Consider the following 22010-nt stretch of genomic DNA (forward strand, 5'->3'; position numbering starts at 1 on the left):
ACCCTGCGACAGGCGGGCGATGACTTCTCCCGTCGCTACCACCGCGATTTCGCAGAGATGTCCAGCCAGCTGCACCTGACGCCCTTCACCGCGAGGGGACGCTTTGCCACGGTGGTGGAGGAGCTCTTCAGGGATGGAGTGAACTGGGGAAGGATTGTGGCCTTCTTTGAGTTCGGTGGAGTCATGTGTGTGGAGAGCGTCAACCGGGAGATGTCGCCCCTGGTGGACAACATCGCCCTGTGGATGACAGAGTACCTGAACCGGCACCTGCACACCTGGATCCAGGATAACGGAGGCTGGGTAGGTGCATGTCTGGTTGAATGTGTGTCTGGGATGGAAGTCTCAGGTCTGAGACATGGTGGTTGGAGTGTGGGTGGGCTCCTGGGCCAAGGATTGGCTGATGAGCCAGTGAATAACACCAGGTTTGTTGCTTCCCACCCTCTTCCCTTGTACAAAACTTGCGGTGCCAAGCCTACTGTGATCGTTCCTTCCTACCCAAAGTGTTTCCCTTGCTTCCCAGCTGTTGTGGTTCAAAGATTCAGCATTTCCTATCCAGTAAGATCTTGGCATAAATGGAATCCCTCCAGGGTTCCTCAAACTGGGGTCCAAGGATACCCAGCACCACAATTACCTGGCCTGCGTAGCTGGTTGAGATGGGAGACCCCAGGTTGGGTTGTGGCAATCTGCATCCTATACAGACTCCCCTGGGGGTTTCCTCTTTGTACTAAAATTTGAGAACCACCCAATTAGGAGAACAGACTGCACCAGAGGACCAAAGGGCAAGCCTTATCTGATTCATTGGGTAAAATCTACCCAAAGAGGAAAACCAATGCAGCCCCTATCCCTGGGAAGCTTAGCTGTGTTTGTGAAGAGGTAAGCTGAACTTCCAAAAGGCCAGTGGGCGTGACCGAATGTCTTGAAAAAACGTTCAGCTGTGGATGCTTTACTTTGTCTCATCAGTGACAGAATTTGCATTGGCTTCGAACTCTGTGTTCTACTTCTATACCTGGTGTGCAATTTTAAAGTTTGCTGGGATTTTAGTATCTTTTAGTTTCCACCACCTAGAATCCACATCACTTGGTTCCTCTACTGAGCAAACATGCGTCTACAGTGTTTGCATGAAGCATAGAATTGATTCTGAATTCTCTCATGCTCTGACTTTAGTCCAAGTGATCGATGCCTGTAGTTTTGAAGAACATCTGTGAGATGATTGTTTTTTTCTGGTACAGTGTTAGATAGAGCCACTATCATGTTACCATAAAGTTCTTTTTGTGTGTGTAATTTTTTTTGGGGGGGGGGGGCAGCGAAGGAGAAGAATTACAATTGAGAGCTATACCTTCCATCTAAAATTACTAATTTATGAAAAAGCAAAAAAGAGGAATAATTCTTGTTTGATTTTTTTTTTCGGACTTTTTGTTTTAATCTGAAGAATTACCTTTGAAAAAGGAATCAATACAGTGCTTCCTTTTATCGTCCCTAGGGAGAATTACTAATGTTATTGTTTTATAGGACCTAACAGGAGCAAAAAGCCTAGAAATGATTACCAGTGGATTTGATTTCAAGAAGCATGTTACGTATTTTACTACAGTTTGCATAGTGTGCTATTAAGGGGCCAAAAAGAGAAAAGGCCAAGAAAAGTCTATGGCTGACATGAACATCTGATCCTACTTGGCCAAAGTTGACAAAATACTGATGACACTTTTTATTGTTTAAAAGTAAAATCGACTAAAATGATCCCTGCATTTAAATCTCTACAGCTTAAATGCTCCTTGTAAATTGTTTTTTGTGTTTTTTTTTAGATTCTATATTATTAGATCTTCAGTAATTCTGGAAGAATTCACCAAAGGGTGGAAAGAATATTTTTGTTAACTGTTTGATTAAGTAGGTGGTTTGATTTTTAACCACCATAATCAAGAAGCTAGGGACTCTCAGATCCAAAAGGATCATTTTAAGGCCGAAGTTAAACTGACTTAACAGCTTTTCTAATTCATATTTTTATGAACAATAAAATATCTAAAAATGTTCTTTCTAGTCGAAAGAAAGCCAAGGTGGTAACTGTCATCTATCGAGTAATTTAATAAAAAGATGGGAAACAGAGACATATGGTTATGATTGAAATTAAGATAGAACCTTGATCTTTGTTGTTGAGTTGTCGTAATCTCATGCTCTTTTTAAGTGAAGGCTCACTTTTCCTCCAGTTAGAGTAGAGTTTTTGTTGTAGAGCCCATCTTTGTGGTCAACAGGTATCTGAGGTTAATAAATGTAGAGGCTATATTTTATGATGCCAAACCACAACGACATACCATAGAAAATGATAACATTTTTTTTTGACAAAACCTCTTATAGTAAGAATAAATCAGAGAGAAGCACAGATGGCTGATGGTAAAATGTGTAGTTTTCAGAACAACATATAGGTGGATATAGGAAAACAAAAGAATTTGGGAAAAGTATATGTCAGGAAATGCAACCATAAGTGGACACATTGGAATAAAAGTGGTAGAGATAATTTACCCATCCTTTCAAATGTGCATTCTTAATCTAAATGTTTGTTTTAGGCATCTGGTCTACAGGCAGATTTTCCTCCAAATTTGCATCTGTCAGGGTTCCGTCTCTAATAATATGTTGCATTTTACAGAGAAAAGTACTCTTAATAACGATAATAAAGTTTCAGAAGAGAGCTGGCACATTCTTTGACATTCGACTGTGACTTGCACTGGATCCAGGACTCAGTGGATCAGCTTGTCTCCTGAATATATACTAATGGGGGCTTCAGACTCGAAGTCACTGCTTTTGGTTGCTGCTGCTGATTCGAAGTCAGAACCTCTTGAGGCCGAGAAAACTGTTCTCATTCCATGTTCCATAACTTGGAGGAAGCAGGACCTTGGAATGAGAATTGGTTGAGAGATGGTCCCAGAATCCTCAAATGAAAGACTAAAGAAGAAGTTGGGTGCAGAGTGGGTCATTGCTTTATTCCCAAGTCTGAATAAGGCATTGTGTTGCATCCAGAGAGGGGCAGGACAGAGGGAGCAGAGCGACAGCAGCAGTTCTAGGGAATGTCTAAGACCCTGCTGGTCAAAGTGTGGTTCACAGACCAGCAGCATGGGCTTCACAGAGATTCAGAAGCTCAGGTCCCACCCCAGAGCTGCGGAGTCAGAATATGGGGTTCACGTGATCTACAGGTGTTTGTGCTGTCATCATCTACCATTCCTGGGGACACCTCTTGCAAAGATTGACAGTCTTGGTTGTATCCTCCAGTGTCCCGGTCCAGTGGCTTCACAGGTGTATAGTATTATCTAGAATACTGAGTATTTCCCAGATGTCCACTAGACTGATCTAACCCTTGGGAGAAATAGGTTGAAATGAAAGAGATAGGAGATAAATTATGATAAGCTTGGTCTTCTCCAAGATGTTTTTCATGGTAGCTATGCAGTTTGTATTGGCATCGCCCATGAAAGTAAGGTAGCTTTTCTGCTCCAATGAAAGGCAGGAGAGTTAGTTCTTTTAATAGCTGCATTAGTTATTATTGTATCCCCTTGTAACACAGTTTAAATTCTGTAGATGGGTTTAGGGGCTCTTGCAAGCAAAGGGTTGAGATACAAAAGTTGATGGTGAATGAAAATTGATAGCACCCTCCAAACTGAGAAATGTGATATTTAGATCCATGTCTTAGAAGAGAGTGGGATGTGGACCACTGAAAGAATGAGATGGCTTAACAGGAGACTGGCTTCATTCTGGTGCTGAGATGGTGGCGCGCCTTGCTTTTTCTTTTCTTCTTTTTTTAAAAAAATGCCTTTTGGTCTTTGTGGTTTAGGAAAACAGAAACTTACTTCTCCACATCCAGTAGAGGTAGCTTCCTTCTTATTAGTTGGTCAACAAGCAGTTTCTCTTTTCTGTATCTATTCCATGTCTACCAAAACATTTGATTAACTGGAAAGCAATGCTGTTCTCTGCCTGTGTACAAAATACATGAAAAAGCATCAGTTTTCCAGAGGCTGAGTATCAGCGGCTAATGGCCAATTTTGGCAGCAAAATGATAAGATTAAAAATAGCCTGAAGATGATCCAGTCTTAAGTGATATATTTAATGGTGAACTTTCCTTGGGAAAGTGCATCTTTCTGCCTCCTAAGAACCACATGACCCCTTTCAATAACTCATTTTGTGGAGGGGGGGGGGAGTACATTATTGCTCTTAGAGTTTGCAGTCATGTGTTCTTGAGTAATTATATTTCTGGACCTTTGTAAAATTTGATAGTTCACTCAGTTCTCTTTTCTGTTTTAGGGCCTTGGTTGCTATTTCGTGTCCGTTAAAAACATGGCTTTCTTTGACGCCTCCTGTTACTTTTAGCTGTGCTTTCTAGTGAGAGCTGATTGATCTTTTCAGCAATCCTTGATCAAACTGGTACATTTCAGATCGCTTCAATGTCATTAGGCCGCACAGCACACCAGGAAACAGAAAGCCACAGATATATATATTTTCAATCCAAACACTTACAGTTTTTCCTTTTCTCTACTCCCAGACCTAATCAGTTTTTTGGAGGAAAGATTAACCACTCACAAAGCAAGTGTGTGGGTATTTTATTAAGAGTGGTTTTTCCCACTCAGCACACCCCACACCCATTTCTGAGGTCCCTCATGGTGTCTTCGCTATAGTTTAGCAAAGCAGGATTTCAGCGGCAGTGCATTCATGCTGGAAAAACACTGTCTTTGTAGAGTACAGGCAGAAAGCCACCCCCTCCCCCTGCAAGATATATTGTATTTGAGGTTCAAAGGTTCTGTTAACCCTTTTTAAGGTAACCTAATATCACCTTATTCAGGTATAGTAGTAACCTCGAAAGCTGGTCACTCTTTCCCCAGCTCCATACAGAGACCACTCAGTGAACTCACTTCACTGTGAAGCTTGTCTTTTATCCCTCTTGGTTTGATTCAAACAAAATTAGTATTTGATGTCTAAATGGAATTGACCATGAAAATCAGCCAGGGACTGAGACAGTTATTCCAGACATGATCACAAGTCTTCTAAGTGCCCTGGTTAGGTTGTAGGCACAAGAAGGAAAGCTTTACCCATCTCCTGGGTGACCTCACAGGCTAGTGCTAGGTGTCTAAGTTACCACGCAGCCCAATGGGCATGATCCTAGACTTTAGAGGGCAAAGAAGAAAACTAAGTATATGTGATTTTGGATACACATCAATCTTTGTCTAAGAGAGTAATTTCTAACTATATGGCTGTTCAAGTGTGCATTATGCCTGATTTAAATAGGAGAAGGAATGTAGACACATTTTGAAATTCTGTATAACACAATCCTAAGCTTAAGAGAGCTGAAAGGTAGGGGGAGTTCCCTTGTTAAATATTTACCCATTAAGCGCTCTTTTTACACATTAAGGAGACTTAATAAACACTAGTCTGCTGTTCTTAAAGCATTTCATTAGTTCTTTTAAGTAAAAGACAATCAAGGCTCTGATTAGGATGATTAGAATAGCTTCATTTGAAGAACTGTCTTCTTTAAACCATTCTTGCATGCAGAAAAATACAAGTTGATTTTGAACCAGAAAGAGGCTTCTTGCTTTGGAAGAAGAAAAAAGCAAAAAGCTTTTGTTTTGTTTTGCTTTTAGGTTATAGTACTGTTCTGTTTATCAAGAGGCTCCTCTTTCAAAATGCTACTTGCAGAAATTCCCAGTTTTCCGTAACATGCTCCTAAAGAGCAGGTGTTCACCATCTAACTTCTTGGCCTCATGGTCCTCTCTCTTTATTTTTTAAAAAATATATTTTTATTGATTTCAGAGAGGAAAGGAGAGGGAGAGAGAGATAGAAACATCAACGATGAGAGAGAATCATTGACCGGCTGCCTCCTGCACGTCCCACATTGGGGATCTAGCCTGCAACCCGGGCATGTGCCCTGACCGAAAATCAGTCTGTGACCTCCTCATTCATAGGTTGAAGCTCAACCACTGAGCTAAGGCCAGCAGGCATGGTCCTCTCTTTTTAAATGGAAATTGTAAAACTTTTGAAATTACAACAAAGCCATTTGCATTTTTAAAAGTATTTTTGTGGGTTGCCTCTTTTTCTGATCTATGCTCAATTCTCTATGCTAACATTATTTCTCTGCTCTTTAATCACCAAAAGATAAAGCCAGCTGTCCTTCAGTGAGAATGATGGTTGAGGGATTATTTCTATCTCTCCAAAGCCATTTGGGCTTTCTCATAGGGACCTCACCCCATCTCCCTTGACTGTCCTCTACCTCACCCCATCTCCCTTGACTGTCCCACCCACAGAGATCTCCTAGGTGTGGTTCCTTGTTACATCTCAACACATGAAAGGTAGGCTTCACCTGAAGAAAGAGCATTATGCGTGGAAACCAGCAAGAGGCAGCACAAAAAGGGGTCTCACCAAAGCTAGAATTAACCCCCACTCCAATCTTACTAGAGGTAGTAGACAAGGGAAATTTCTGTCCACAGAGACGATGCGTCCCCTCCAGAGGCCATAAATTCCAACCCTATGCAGGGAAAAGCTAGAATCTGCTGGTGGAATTTTTCCTTGCTCTGATCTCTGCCATGTGAGATAAGTTTTGACTTACTAACTCAACTAAAATAGCCTATATTAAAGACACTTCCCCAAACACCCTCTTCAGCATGTGAGAAAGGGACTCTCCCTGCCATGCTGGGGTGGCCATTTGTAGCAATATGCTAAGAGCCACTTGGGTGGTTTGCTTGCGCGACCGATGGATTCTACAGAAGGTTCACTGTAGAAGCTACCTCTCTAACAGGCTGCACACGGAGTACACACTTCACAGGGAAACCCTTCATTTGGAAAAATGGTATTTCCATGCTTCTGGTTTTGCCTTCAGAATGTCAGGAATAGAGCCTTATTTCATTTGTAGTTAATATCCAGGTCACCAACTCTCTGGGCTTTACCATAATAATAGAGACGTTTATGACTGACTTCATTCTCCTCTTGACACTGTCTTCTGAAAATAACCCAAGACCCACTGTGACGAGTGAAGCTTCAAATTTTCAGGAGAGATTTTACCATTGAAACCAACACCTGTTGTGACAGTTCCAATTACTATATTTCTTTATTTTTTTAATTCATTAATTTGAGAGAGAGAGAGAGAGAGAGAGGAGAGAACATTGATTTGTTGTTGCATTTATTTATGCATTTATTGGTTGATTCTTCTATGTGCCCTGACCGGGGATTGAACCTGATCAAAACCTTGGTGTATTGGGATGATGCTCTAACCAGCTGAACTACCTGGCCAGGGCTCTATATATCTCTATTTTAAACTGTCTTTTCTTAGGCTTCGTAAGAGAATGGAGAGTTAATACTTGGAGCACCGAACAAGGGACCGATGTTGCCAATTGACTTTTCTTGACTTTTTCCAACTCTTCTTAAGCAATACTAAGATTTCTTCTTCTTTATAACATGATGAATGTTATTTCTATGTATTAACTATGAAATTGAATTGTAGCCAAACATTCCACTCAGCTGCATTAGAATGTTCTAAGAGAATATGGGACAAGTATTTAGTGCTGTTCATTCAATGCCTATTTGCGACATATATTACCTTCTTACTATTAGGATAGGAATAAAATTAATTACGAATTATATCATCAGCTTTAGATATTGATTTTTTATCTCTTTGGAAAAAAAAGAAAGTTCATAAAGGATGCCAGTTGGCATTTCTGAATGTAAAATTTTAGGACTGTCTTCGAGCCATTTCCATGATGAATTCTGGCCAGCATATAATTATAAGTCCAATGAGGTAGAGCCACTTATTAATATTAACATGACAGTATAAGAAGAAAACAATTTGAAGAAGTCTTAATTAAGGAAAATGAGCAAAACTTAACCCCGAGGTCTTAGTCATCAGGGCAATGATGGAAATGGAAAGAGTTGTACAGATATTATTTGAGATAGCATGCACATTAACTTTTTTTTTTTTTTACTGAAAAACCATTTGTTGAGAACCTACTATGTGCAAAGCTCTATGCCAGGAGTTTTAGCTGAGTAGCATCCTCCATTTGTGGAGGGCTGGACTTCCTCATATGATAAAATATTTCTCCTATTACATTTATCTTGGCACCTAGCATAATCAGTAGTGGTGCACACATTGATTGTTTATTGAATTAATGAATTAATAATGATTATTTTAGAGGCATTAGGGGCATTTAACTCATCCTAACCCAAATGATATTTTCCCGCTCTCCTTATTATAGTGTGTGTTCCAAATGTCCCATCCCACAGACCTGTTAATATTTAATAGAAATGAAAAAAGAAAAATACCTACTTACCTACTAACTCTTTCGATTTCGCCCTTCATCATTGAACTGAAAAAGTATGTCATTTATAGCTGAAGAGAAACCGTCTAGATTTTGCTTTATATTAAGCATTAAACTTTTATTAGTCCTTAATGCTAATGTTAGACACCAGCCTATTCATTGTCACATTATATCTTGTTTACACAAAGAATACATACATACAATCTATATACATGTGCAGCAGTCCTCTCAGGCTTCATATCTCATATCTTCATGTTTCATATCTCAGGCCCTATCCAGACTGGGAAAGTCTTGGCATCTGAGATTTTCATCACCTTATTAGTAAAGAAATCAGGGCTTGTCCAAGGGCTCTATATATCCCAGTGCAACCAAGGTGGGCTTTTCCTCTGGTCCTGAAGCTCAAAGATAAAAGAACTACAGCATGAGAATCATGGGGCTAAATGGTCCTCCAGTTCCTATGAAAACACGCAGCCAATTGGAGGTGGAAGTCAGTCCAGTCCAGTGTTCCCAGAGGTGAGAGAACCTAGGATTTCACTTCCCCAGACATTGACCAGCAAGAGGACCACCAGGGATATCATGGATAAAACCACTGGCCAGGGAGCTTCAGGCCAAGTCCTCTGTTCTCATTGATGCGAGCATCACAGCCTCTCGGTGGTTTTACCAACTGGTGGAATTTGTATTTTGAGAGTCCCCATTCCCTGGCATGAAGCAAACTCAGAGCATTATTATTCACCATTTGTCATCTGTTTGAGAAAGATGGTATGATTTGTTTACTTGTAATGAAGCTTGACCGTACCGCTCTAGGGACTTTTTAAAAAGAGGGATGTGTCAGCTTACAGATTTGTCCCATGAATGAAACCACAAGCAAATTTTCTCTTCTCCCCCATCCTCCCTTCCTCCCCATCATTTCTTCAGTGACCATCTGCGCGGTATGTGACCATTGCCAGGCCGTCTTCAAGTGGCTTATCTAGGAGTGAATTCAGAAACTTCAAATTATAAAGGACACCCAGATAATTGGCCTGTTTTCCAAAGTATCTGTCCCCTGTGCTGCTGCCAGATTCCTTCTTAATGAACACATCCAGTGACAGTGGGATTTTTGAGCTTGTCCATATCCGTGAGAAAATGAGCTTTCCTGCTTTGTAACAGCTTGCAGCTCTGGGAAAAAAAATGACAGCCATTGCACAAGTTTCCTTTGAATGTAGTTTTCTTTCCCATAAATGATACTTTGAGAATACACTTAAGGGGTTATTAGTTTTCTATTTCATGCTTGGCCTGTGTGTGAGAATAACACAGGCTGTCACTGCAGATTGGGAGCTAAACACGCTTTGTCTGGTTAATGTGAGCATTTAATATTTAGCTCAATTAAAAATTAACTGATGAAAGTACATGTCAAATGGAATTTGAAAATACCTTTTGGAAGAACTATCAAAAGGGCATGACCAATGAGTAAATTACTGGTTTGAAAATGTGGAGACTGGGGAAATTTAATAGGAGTTGAGATACTTCTTTGCCTTCAAATGTCTTTACCTGTTTGGCTCAGCACAAAATTAAAAAGGGTGTCCTCCTCCTTCTTAAGAAGGACCCACTTGCATCTCTGTTTTCTGGAGAATAATTGTTTTGGGTGGACTTGATCATACATTTAAAGCAGACAGAATAGGAGATCAGTTATTCATTTATCCCACACTTTTCTTGTTTTTTAAAGTGTGCTGTAGGCCAGACCCTGGGTCAGTGGGAAGTGGGGACGGGTTAGATGTGGCTTACAATCTGGGGCATGAGGACCATTAAGCAGCAGGTCCAGTTAAGCAAGGGTAGAGCTGGGAGAGAAGAAATGCAACCATGGTAAGGTATTTGTTAGAGTCAAGGAAGTCTTCCCAGGAAAGGGGGTTGAAGGATGAGCTGCAATTAGCCTAGAGGAGTAGGAAGGAGGACCAGAGTGTGGCCAGCAGACAGAACCCTGAGAACAAAGGCCAGAGGAGAGAGAGCAGGTGGTGAGCTGCAGGGATTGAGGGCCGGCCTGGTGTGAGTGAGGAGGCCAGATCACAAAGATGGTCTGGAGATGTACTGCCATGGAGGGCTGCGCTCCAGAAAGGTCATTCTGGCTCCACTTCATCCAGTTAATGAGACGGGAGAGATTCCTGACAGATAGGAGGTCAGCTCAGTAAGACCCGGGACCTGACCTAGAGGATTGGAGTGGGGACAGCAAGAAATCGATAGCTTTGGGCAATGATTACAACCAGAGTAGAGGGATTTGGGGGAAGACCTAGTGATTGATCGAATGCTTCAAAACATTGCTCATTTCTTCTTCAATGCCAGTAATCTTCTTCTACAATCCTTTTGAAATGTGGTCCTTATTATGGTTATATGTGAGGGGGTTTTATCCTTATTGCCTGGTTGAAAAACTTTATTTTGTTAGAATTCATATTAATAAATCCTCATTAACAACCAGTTAATAAAAGTGTATTTGAAGAATAAATTCAATTATGAAAAGCAGTGTTCATAGAATTTTCCTCCAGGTGAAAATTTTGCAACAATGGTTTTTTGCCCTTATGGAGGATTTTAAAGTTTCCAAAGAAATTTCATATCTACTGGCCTATTTGATTTTCAGAACAAACCCTAGGCAAGGCAGCTATTATATTCCCACTTGTCTCTGCCTTCCTCTCCCCACACCTTTATTGTTATTTGTTTATCTCCTCCCCCCGCCCCCCCACCCCACCAAGAGAAAACTTTGCCTAACAAAGCTATGGGAGGGCCAGTAAGTCAAGAAGAGCTGGTATTCATTCCCAGACTGGAGTCTGTAGATATTTTTTTTTACACTGTGCTGCCTGTCGGGGTGTGTATCACAAGGACACCAGATTCCTCCATAGAAACTCCATAGATTATCAAGTATATCTAATCTTAAAAAATGTATCATCCCCTGTGTTTTATCTAAAAATTTTCAGAAAATTAAAATGTAGTCTTTTCTTTCAGGTTAGTTTTCCTTCTTTGATTTAGCTTTTGAAGTGTGTCTTATGTTTACCGCAGAGGGGCCACACCTGCTTGTCATTTCATCCCCACACATTCACTCAAGAGCCCATGGGTGTGCATGTGAGGTGGGCGGTGGACTCGACCGTGTAATGCCTCCTTAGGGGACAGCAGTGTGATGGATGTGAGCGTTCTCTAAAACTCCACGTGGGAGCTCTGGAAAACAGCCCCTTTCAACAGGGGAAAGGTAGAATTGTAAGAACATAGATGATGGTTGGCATCTAATTAGCAACCCATATTTTCAATGATTTTAAATATTTTTAAATTGATTTTTATAGATAGGAAAGGGGGAGGAAAACATCGACGAGAGGGGAAACATCGATCGTCTGCCTCCTGCACCCCCTCACGGGGGATCAAACCCGAAACCAAGGCATGTGCCCTGACTGGGAATCAAGCCGGCAACCTCTTGGTGCATGGGTCGGTGCTCAACCACTGAGCCACAGAGGCCGGGCTTTTATTGACTTTTAAGATTGGGCTTCTCTCTAGGTAACCAGCATAAATTTGGCTAGTGAAGGGCCTATTGAATTTAGAAAAGGGGGAACCTCCATCAGTAGGATTTCTAGAGTCTAAAGGTCATGTGGCTATGTGAGTAGGTTGAATCACTTTTTTAAATTAACAGCTGAAAACATAGTGTCCTACCTTAAAATTCATATATGTATTAGTATAATGCAGCCTACACATTAGTTTAAAATGGGTTACCATGCACAGTATAGAATTAAAGACCTACTATTTTTGGCTAAAATGTTTGGAGCACTTTTCCTTGATCCCTATGGATCCTGTCATTTTCCCCATCAAAAAAAATGTTTGGAGCACTTTTCCTTGATCCCTATGGATCCTGTCATTTTCCCCATTTTCATTTATCACGACATTGGTCATTGGCGACAGTCACTGAGAGTCCAGAGGAAGGAAGGAAACTAGCATGTTTGAACCCCAATATGTGCCAGACTCTGGGTGTAACACTGTTATGGACAGAAGATTATTTAACCCTGATAACCTCTCCTGAAGGTAGGAAGTGGAATTATCGATGAGGAAACAGAGGTTCTGCAAAGTCAAGTAACTTGGCCTCGGAAGGTTTTTAGGCAACCAGAGTGGTAACTGGTGTCCTCTGCAACTTAAATATATTTTTCAACATTTAAAACAGAAACCTATCAAATATAACAATTTGAGGCACATAACTTTGGGGTCTCTTTTGTGTCTCTTTAGAAAGCCAATTAGCTATCTTTATTTTGGGGAGTAGGAGGTGGATTTTTAAAAGCTTTCCAATTTTAAACGAAGAGAGAGAAACACTGTTTCTGTCTCTCTCCTCTTTGGCTCCCAAGCGTCTGCATAAATAGCCTTTGAAAAATAAGTAGTAAAAAAATTGCTTCATACCGAGACCAGACACCTGGTTCAGAAGCTCTCCAGGGGTCAGCGTGTGTGTGTGTGTGTGTGTGTGTGTGTGTGTGTTGGAAGAAGAGATCCACAGGGCGCTCCTGGTTCCAGAGAAATGATCTCACTGTCCAATTGTAACAAGCCTCCTGCCTTAATCAGAAGGTGGGAAAGTCTGCGGTTTTACCTGGGGTGTGATCCTCAGCCTTGGCCGTTCTTATTTTAGGCATGACCTTCGTGTTTTTTTCCCGAGTCCAGAAGTGGAATGACATGTTACTCAAGTTAAAAAGATGATGATGTATCTGTTTTTATATTTGGCTGTAAATTTTATTCTACTCATGAACAAACCCACCTTCAGCAACACGGGCATACCAGGGGAGGGTTATTTCCATCCCCTCGGTTTAATTTGGATACGTTTGGCTTAGAACAGTGCAGTGTTTCCATAATAACATTTCCACAGGATGCTGCTCTGTTGATTCGCAGGGCTCAGGGAGTTTCACCATGGGCCAGGAAACTACTTTCTTAAAGAAACTTAAACATGAACTTCTGACAAGATAGGAAAGTCTTGCGAGGCTCCTTATGAAACCTCTCTCTCTCTTTTTCTGCGTCCTCATTAATTTAGGTATATCTCTGTGCCATTACACAGGTATGGATTGAATATTTAACGAATTTGAAGTTCATGTGCTGAATAAGGAACTCAAATTCAGAAGAAAAAACTATTTTAAGGGCTTTGTTTAATAAAGCATGTATAAATAAAAATAAATCAATTAAACACTTCTCCCAGGCACAAGATGTTATGACTTTTAGAGTAGAACTTCATGGTATTTCGTAAGGAAGCAAAAAAGGAAGGGAAATTATTATTCAGGCAGAGGGACAATAGTAACCTTTCATTAAGCGAGACAGAGTTCAGCACCAGGTTCCCCAAACTCTGGGCTCTGCGTTAGTGGAACAGAACACGCCCCCAGCCATTTCCTTTCTCTTTTATGGATCAGACTGCTTTAAAAATGTTGGTCCAATAGAATCTGAAATGTCTAATTTATACTCTATAACTCAACAGTATACTATTTAAAAGGCTGCTTTATGTATTTTTAGAAATCCTTAAAGTCCTAATGACTTCAGATAATTAAGATCTTTGTTCTTGAAGGGCTTTAGATGGGACCACTTGGTTATAGGGTCTGATCTCAGGACAGGAGGGGAGGTGTGGATTCTGTGCCCAGGATTCAGTGCCCAGGACTGGCTCAGTGGTTTCCAGTGCAAAGAGGAGAAAGCACCGCCCCTTCTCTGTCCCATTTCTCCCTGAGAGTATTTATCATGTCCACGTGGAAGCGAAGAGCACCTGCCTGTCACCTGTATTGTAATTTGTGAAGAAAAGGCCTTTATGGCTGCAGAGTCTATGAACACCTTGCAGACCTCTGTTTAGCAGTTGTGATGGAACTAGGAAGTAATTTCAGCCCCTGCTCTGCAGAGAGATGTCACGAAAGTTCACATGCGAAAGGTCACACTGATTACTCATAAGAGCTTGCACATCATTCTTAACAGGTTTGCTTTTTAAAAAGATTATATATATATATATATATATATAAATACACATAACATAAAGTTTACCCTGTTAACTATTTTTAATTGCACCATTCAGTGGCATTCAGCACATTCACATAGTTGTGCAACCATGACCACCATCTACCTCCAGAATTTCTTCATCACTCCACACTGAAGCTCTGTGCCCATTAAACAGTAACTCCCCATTCCCTCCTCCTCCCAGCCCCTGGTAATCACTATTCTACTTTCTGTCTTTCTGAATATGACTTCTCTCTGTGCCTCATATAAGTGGAATCATACAGTATTTATCCTTTGTGTCTGGCTTATTTCACTGAGCATCATGTCCTCAAGGGTTATCCATGTTGTAGCATGTGTCAGAATTTCATTTCTTTTAAGGCTGAATAATTGTCCACCCAATTTGTTTATATATATAGTTTCTCTCAAGATTGGTTATCATATTTTTCCAGTCAGTGGAAACACTAAATATAATAATCTGGTACTGCGTTGGTAACAGAAGCCTGCAAATTATTAGAAAAGTTATGGGGTGAGTCTAATTGTAAGGAAGAAGAGAGAAATGCTATTAAAACTGGTTCGGGAACTAAGAAACACAGCTGTCGGAGGCTCCCCGCTGTGGGGCAGACAGTAATGGAGATGTCACCAGCCCTTGAGGTCATCCCTGGCTTGTGGCACGGGACCATCTTCCTTAGTCCTAATGATGCTGCTGGGTCTTCAAGATGGGGTGACTTTCCATAGGAAGAGTTGAAGAGTTCAGGGAGGCAGAGTTATCGTTTCAGAAATATCTCCATTCCAAATGCTTAAAATTTTTAAAAAGGTTCAGCTTCAGTCATCTGAAAAATCCACTTATGTGAAATGATTCATTCCAGAATATAGTGAAAGAGAAGAAGCAAAGCAATCACAGTGTAAAAAGTGAAATAAAACAGAGCTAAATGAGTTGGAATGGCACCTGTTTACCTGTTCTATTTCTTTCCCTCCCTCACTTCTTTTTCGAGTAGAGAATTCATAGGAACGTGACTCGGTCACTACGAATGTTGTTATTTCTGGGGGAGTTTTTGCTGTATTGCTGCATCTAAATGACCCTCCCTGTGCAGGGCTGCATTGTTCGCATATTTAGAATAGCAGGCCTCTCCAGCTGTGGGATGCGTAGGAGCTGCCCTGCACCCCCCTAACTCTGAACATCTGCCTCATGGCTTCAATCCGAAACTTTGGTACAAGAAAAATGTGCTCATGTGTTCCTTCAGCAATCCCTGTACCTGCAGGGTTTCCTGGACGTGTTCTCTGGCATTGCAGAGGGCAGCCTCCTGGGGACACACACACACACAAACAGAAATATTGCAACCCAATGAGTTTTTCCTGAGGAAGTGAAGGGTGGCTTCCCAGAGGAGGTGCCACTTGGCCTGAGTCGAGACGGATAAGTAGGAGGCTCCCCCATGGAGAGTGGGAAAGGGTGCCATGTGCAAATAAACAGTGTAATAGAAGGGTCTGACAAGAATGATACCAAGGTCAGTGCAACCAGAATATAGGGGATATGGTGTAGAAAAGAATGAGGTCAAGCTGGGGGCTTAGCTGAAGCTGACTCCCCAGGGTCCTGTGTGTCTCCTCAAGGAACTTAGATTTGATCTTTCATGCAGTAGAGAGCAGTTAAGCTGTCCAGCAGGGTAGTGATTTTTGTTGTTGGCTGAGAGGGCAGCAGGAGGCTAGATGGGGCAGGTGTCCATCTTGGGATGGGCTAAGCAGCTGCACCTGGGCACCTGCCCCACTGGGATGGCATGACTGGGAAGGACGTTTCAATGGTAGAATCAGTAACGTTATTCACTGGAGTTGAGGAATATGGACATGATGGAATCATGACTGGATCCTTAGTGCTTAGCGCAGTGCAAGCACATAGTAGGTGCCCAATAAATGTTGACTGATTGACTGAATGCATGGACAGTCATTTTGCTACACTTCTGCATGAGTTATGGGTGGTGCTGGCAGCATTCGAGGTGCACTGAGGCTCTCCTGGTGGTAAAGCAGATGTTCATACAGATGTTCATAGGTGTGCGCTCTGTGCCAGATACTGTCTAAACATTCTGTCTACATTGATGCATTTGCGTCTTACAGCAGTCCCGGGAGGTTGGCACGGTTTTACTATCTTGCAGATGAGGCTTGGAGACGTGACTGGTTATAGCTGCTTCGGTGGTTGAGCTGGGATTTGAACCCAGGCGTCTGCAGGGTACTTGGTGCTCTTAGTCACAGTACTCTGTCGCCTGCCTTCTTCTGGAGCTTGCAGGAAGCCGCTTCGATCGAGGCCCCAGAAGCAATGACTCGGGCAGATATGAGCAGCGGCAGGATGCAGAAAAGCCTGTTTAGGAAACCATTTATCTGACGTAGACATACCATCTGAGATGACCTCGGAGGAATAACAATGGCCATAATAACAGCACTGCAGTCTTTACCCTGGCATAAGAAACCTGTTTTGTAATGAAAATGGAATTTCTCTGGGAAATAGTCCTAGAAAGAGATAGGCAGTTGAGATAAAATAACAAAATGTAAGCTGTAGCACATTGTGTTCTCTGTGTTTTTTCTTCCACACTCACCTTCTCTGTTGTGTCCTTTACTTTGTGCACTTGCCATCTGTAGATTGGGCCACTGGGTCACAAAGGAAGAGAGAGATGTGTGTGCACCCAGAGGCAGATGCACTTCACCTTGGGTCTGCCCCTCGACATACCTGGCTGGCTAGGAGGAGAAGGGTCCTTTAGGGTAAGAGCATTGCATTTGGGGTGGAGGCCTGTGGCTTTCTGGAATGAAGGGTGGTGAGTTGGTTTCCCAGGTGGCCCACGGGCCGGCATTGAGCTCCGAGGTGTTCAGGTGTGTGTGCCGTCATGGATCATTACAGCCCAACCAAAGCTGTGTTTTCATGTCACAGGTCAGAGTCATATAAAATAAACTCTTGTCATAACAAAGGATGTGGCCGCCAGATTACATCTGAGTTTGCCCCTGAGGACTCTGATTTTCATGTCAGTGTGGGGAAGGGATTCCATTTTTATGCTGATTCTAATTGGGGGTCTGTCTTGCTCTACCCCCCTCGTAAATGGTGATAAATAGTGGTGGCCATAGCAGCGAGGAAGGAGAAAGAGTGGGGCCTGGAAACCCAGCCAAGATCTTTTGGCTCCAATTTTATGCAAATTTGCTGAACAGCATGCAGATGATTTCACAGTAGTATGGGGACCCAGGGACAAGTGCTCATCTGTTTCCAGCAGCCTCCCTGGGCTTTCGACAGTGGCCACTATAGAGGCCAGGACAAGTCCACAGTGAGGCAGGTTAAAGACGGTTTGGTGAGGAATGGTCACTCCATCAGCAGACGCCACGCTTAGAATTTCATCATGACCAGCAGCTTGCCTTTCAGCAGCCTGCCAGTCAAGACTTCTATGTTTTGAGAACAAAAAAAGGTCAACAGAGAGAGAGACCTGATGTTTTTCTCAGTTCTTTATTCCTCCTCTTGTCCCAAAGATGTTCCATGGTACAAGGCTATCTCTGAACATCTAGGCATCCCACACATATTGATTGGGCATTGACTCATTATAGGGCTCTGTGCTAGGCACGGAAGAAGGGCTCATGCATCATCCGTACACTGTGTCTAAAATCTGTACTGTCCAGTATGTAGCCACTAGCCACGTGTGGCTATGGGACACATGATATATGGCTAGTCCAATGGAGTGTGATTGGAATGTAAAATACACACCCAGGTTTCAAAGACTTAGTATGAAAAGATGAATGCAAATATTTTATTAGTAATTTTTGTTAATTGCATGTGGAAATGATATTTTCAATATATTGGTTTAAATAAAATAAATGCGGCCACCTGAAAACTTAAACTTACATGTGTGACTCACATGATATTTCTGTTGGGCAGCACTGGTTTAGACTGCTAACCATTTTTTGCAGTGTGGTTACCTTTTTATTCCCATATTTAGATATAATAAGAGGGTAGAAAGACCTTTCTTTTTTGCATAGATGGGGTAGAGTTAAGACAGCTTCATGGCATCGTGTCATTCACTTCCAGGTTCTTGTTGATGCTGTTGTTGGTCCAGTGAGGTAGACAGGGAAGGGCTGGCCACATATGTGCAGGTGAGTGTGCTGAGGTATTAGAAGGGAGCTTGCCCACCTGCTCTATGAGTTAGAGCTGGCAGTAGAATTTCAGAGTTTTGACTTCTAGTCCACTTCTGTTAGAAATATACTAATAATTACCCATGGAAATATTTGTTTGTGTTTTTGTACCAAAAGATAACAGGACAGAGTCCCCTTTAGAAGTAAATATTGATATATGTTTATTTATTAAATGGATACAAGCATGTCCTGCAGCTGGCTAATGTGACACATTCACCAAAAACTGTAGCTGATTTTCAACGAAAAGGTTTGACTCATGTTGAAATTTTAGAACCATCAGGTCAAGGTCAGGCTTGGGTGGTAGGCATGTTGCCATGACAAGGATGTTTCTTCTGTTGGGAGTCAGTTATTGTCATGTAAAATTCCTGGCATCATGAAGCAAGGTTGGTGGATCTCACCTGTCAGAAAGGCCTGAGATTGAGGTTAGTCCCCCACTGGATGGACGGATGAGGCAGGTACCCTGGACCAAAGAGGCAAGGGATCAGATCCAGGAAGTCACCACTGAGTTGTTTTATTTACAACACTTCTAACACCAGAGGTGTTACACCAACAGCCAGTTCTCCAATTCTCTGCATATCAATGGGGCATCCTGTAATTTAATTTGATTTTGACACTAACTACCTGGCATTAGCGTCAGATCCCACAATTGAAGGGCTCAGCCCTACAAGACTGCCCCCACTTTAGAAACCAGTCAGAAGTCTGGGCCACTTATACTTCTGACTGACCCGCTATAAATCCCAGGTTTCCATGACCCCCTCGCCATGTTAGAATGGTTCACAGGACCCAGGAAAATGCTTTACTTACTATGACTGGTTTGTTATAAAGGATACAACTCAGAAATAGCAAAATGGAAGAGGTGTACAGGGCAAGGTATGGAAGAAAGGTATGGAACTCATTATCTTCTCATCATCTTGACCTGTTCACCCGTAGTTCAGGGGTTTTAATGGAGGTTTCATAAGTTAGACACAATTGATCAAGACACTGGCCAATGATGATCAAGACTCCAGTCCCTCATCTCTCCCTGGAGGTAGGGAGGTGGGGTGTGGGGCCGAAAGTTCCAACCCTCCCATCATGCCTTGGTCTTTCTAGTGACCAGCCCCCATCCTGAAGCTAACTAGGGATGCAGGCCACCAGTCATCTCATTAGCATACAAAAGACACCCATCACTCTGGAGCGTCCAACAGTCCTAGAAACTCTTATGTTAGAAACTGGGAACCAAGACCAAATATAACAAAAAATGCTCCTCTCACCCCTGTCACTCAGGAAATGACAAGCGTTTTAGGAGCTCTGTGCCAACAACCAGAGATGAGAACCAGATATATATGTCTTATTATATCCTAATGTCACACCCAATATGGACAGAGGATGGGGAGCTACTCTTCTAGGGAAGAAGAGAGAAGCTGTCAAGGTCAAGAATAGGAGTTGGGCATGGCAGGTGAGATCAGCATAGTATTGCGGGCACTTAGGGTCAAGGGCTTGATTTGTTTCCTTCTAGCTTTCCCAGGAATTTGCTGTTTGGTGCACATCACACACCTCTGAGCCTCAGTGTCTTCATCTGCAAACAAAGGAGTTGGGTTAGGGCAGTCTCTCATGAGAACAAATTTGTGATTCTATGAGTTTTGAAGGCCACAGAGTTAGCAAGAATAGTATTACCTAGCTATCGGTGACAGCACAGGGATTTGGTTCTTACTGCTGTTCTTTCTTCTAATATACTTGGGGGCAGTGAGATTCATAGTAAATACCATCATTGGTCTGGACCATTCAGTCGGCCCTGGTTGAGACAGGGGCTGGGTCTAGGATTATCTTACAGCTGAGCCAATACACAGGTATTGTAGTGTAATATCTAAACACATTTAGACTTGGTCTTTCTTGGCTCTCTCTGCTCTCCCTATCCCTATACTTCCTTGTTATAATTATGTCTTGTTTTATATTTTGAGAGACTAATGTTATGCAGGCAGTAATTCCCCCACATTGATCATATGCTTTCGTAAATTACTGCTGTCCCCGGTTATTTTCTCTGCCTTATTCTTCCTAAAAATTAAAAAGCCATAGATGAGTGATATACAATTTTAACTAATTTTCCTTTGTAAAGTCTGTATTTTTATTGCTTTGAGTGGGTGTGGGAGAGACAGAAGTCCTCAGATCTTGAGATAGCTTTGTGTTTTGTAGAGAAGCACCCAGGAACGCATTCATTCCCCCACGAAGGGAAGCAGCCACCTCTTCAGCCTCATTATACCTTGCTGAGCTCTGAGAAACCTGGCATCGTTTCTGTTGGAATGAAAAGATTGGCAGAGCTGCCCTAGACAATAGTACTGTAAAACACTGTGGCAGAAGGTTTGGTCTACATACCAAGGCAGCCGGAGCATTAATTGCATGCTCTGAGATCAGGAAAAAGGTGCCAAATTATTTTCTTCATGTTTTAAGAATGACAGGCTTTTGCTCTGCCAACTCATAGCATCGTGGCATCACATGGAAAGGAGATGCTAGATATGAAAAAAAAAAGTGTAGAAGTGAGAAGTGAAGATGTCTGGTAGGCAGCTTGTTCTTAACAAAGATCTAAAGATGAGCTGTTTCATCATTGGTACCTGTAGATGACCAGGAGCAGGTGAGGAAGTGTATCCATAAATGTGCATGTTCTGTCAAAGCATTTTTCATTTTGAAATAGTACTTTAAATTTTGGAATGGAACTTTTCAAGTTGCCAGCTACAGTGTGATCCCATTTTCCTTGGTGTGTGGACTAGAGAAAAGGTGGTAATTTCTGTATGTACTTATTCTCCCCCGGCCGTGAACAAACACACACTCATGACTATTCCACATTTCCAGGGTCCTCCAGACATGCCATGCAGCCATGCTATCCCCTGTCGTCCGACTGTCCCATGCACTCTTTCCTTTGAGCCTGTTGTTCCTTCCCCAGGAATACACTCCCTTCACAACCCACCCTCACACATACCACCCTAACACATGCACATGTTCTTCCTGGTCACTCTCATCTCTGAACCTGGGGAGGACATTTCATCAAGAACTGTTTGTGATGACTTCACTAGGTTGGGCGGATTGTGCCTGAAGCAGGTGTTTGCCTGTGTGTTGGGGGTTTTCCTGGGCTGAACATTGTTATTCGGTGTAGCACCTCACCCTCCCTTCACAGCCCCCAAAAAAGAGAAGTACAAACATGGCTCGTGTTCGGGGTTTGAGTATGTTTTGGTTTAAAATGTTCAGTGGATCAGAGAGCATTTCATTCCGGGCAGTGCCCCTGGAGAAGTGTTTTGATTTCATGTGATTAAACCTCCTGTCCCCATTCCCTCTTATGGGGTGGGTGGTTGGGGGAGCAGCTGCTAGAGCCTGGCTTATCCCTGCAGGAAGGAGGGCTGGGTCCACCAGGACCTGGGGTCGTCCGATGCACATGTCCTGTTCACAGGTGGTTTAGAGCCCAGCTTGACCTTCTGGGCTTCCCCTGTCAGAGCACACCTCCAACCCAGGTGAGGCTCCAGCAGCCACCAGGTTGTGGTACAAGAGCTATCACTGATATTACCTGTCGCCTGCAACAGGAGGAAGATGCGCAGATCATGAAAATCTGTCCTTAGCCTGGTTTCCCACGGCACGCAGCAGAGAGTTCACTTTGCTCTCCTTGCGTGTGGTTTGAGA

At 42.4% G+C, this 22010-nt stretch overlaps 1 protein-coding gene across 1 annotated transcript in view; it reads left to right on the forward strand.

Moving 5' to 3' along the window:
* Positions 1-22010, forward strand: part of BCL2 (B-cell CLL/lymphoma 2) — a 165253-nt gene that overhangs the window by 981 nt on the left and 142262 nt on the right. The window contains exon 3 of the mRNA XM_005881808.2: positions 1-300. Coding sequence (XP_005881870.1) covers positions 1-300 — 300 coding nt within the window. The remainder of the gene's footprint in view (positions 301-22010) is intronic.

Source organism: Myotis brandtii, unplaced genomic scaffold (genome assembly GCF_000412655.1).
Source record: "Myotis brandtii unplaced genomic scaffold, ASM41265v1 scaffold69, whole genome shotgun sequence".
Lineage (NCBI taxonomy): Eukaryota > Metazoa > Chordata > Mammalia > Chiroptera > Vespertilionidae > Myotis > Myotis brandtii.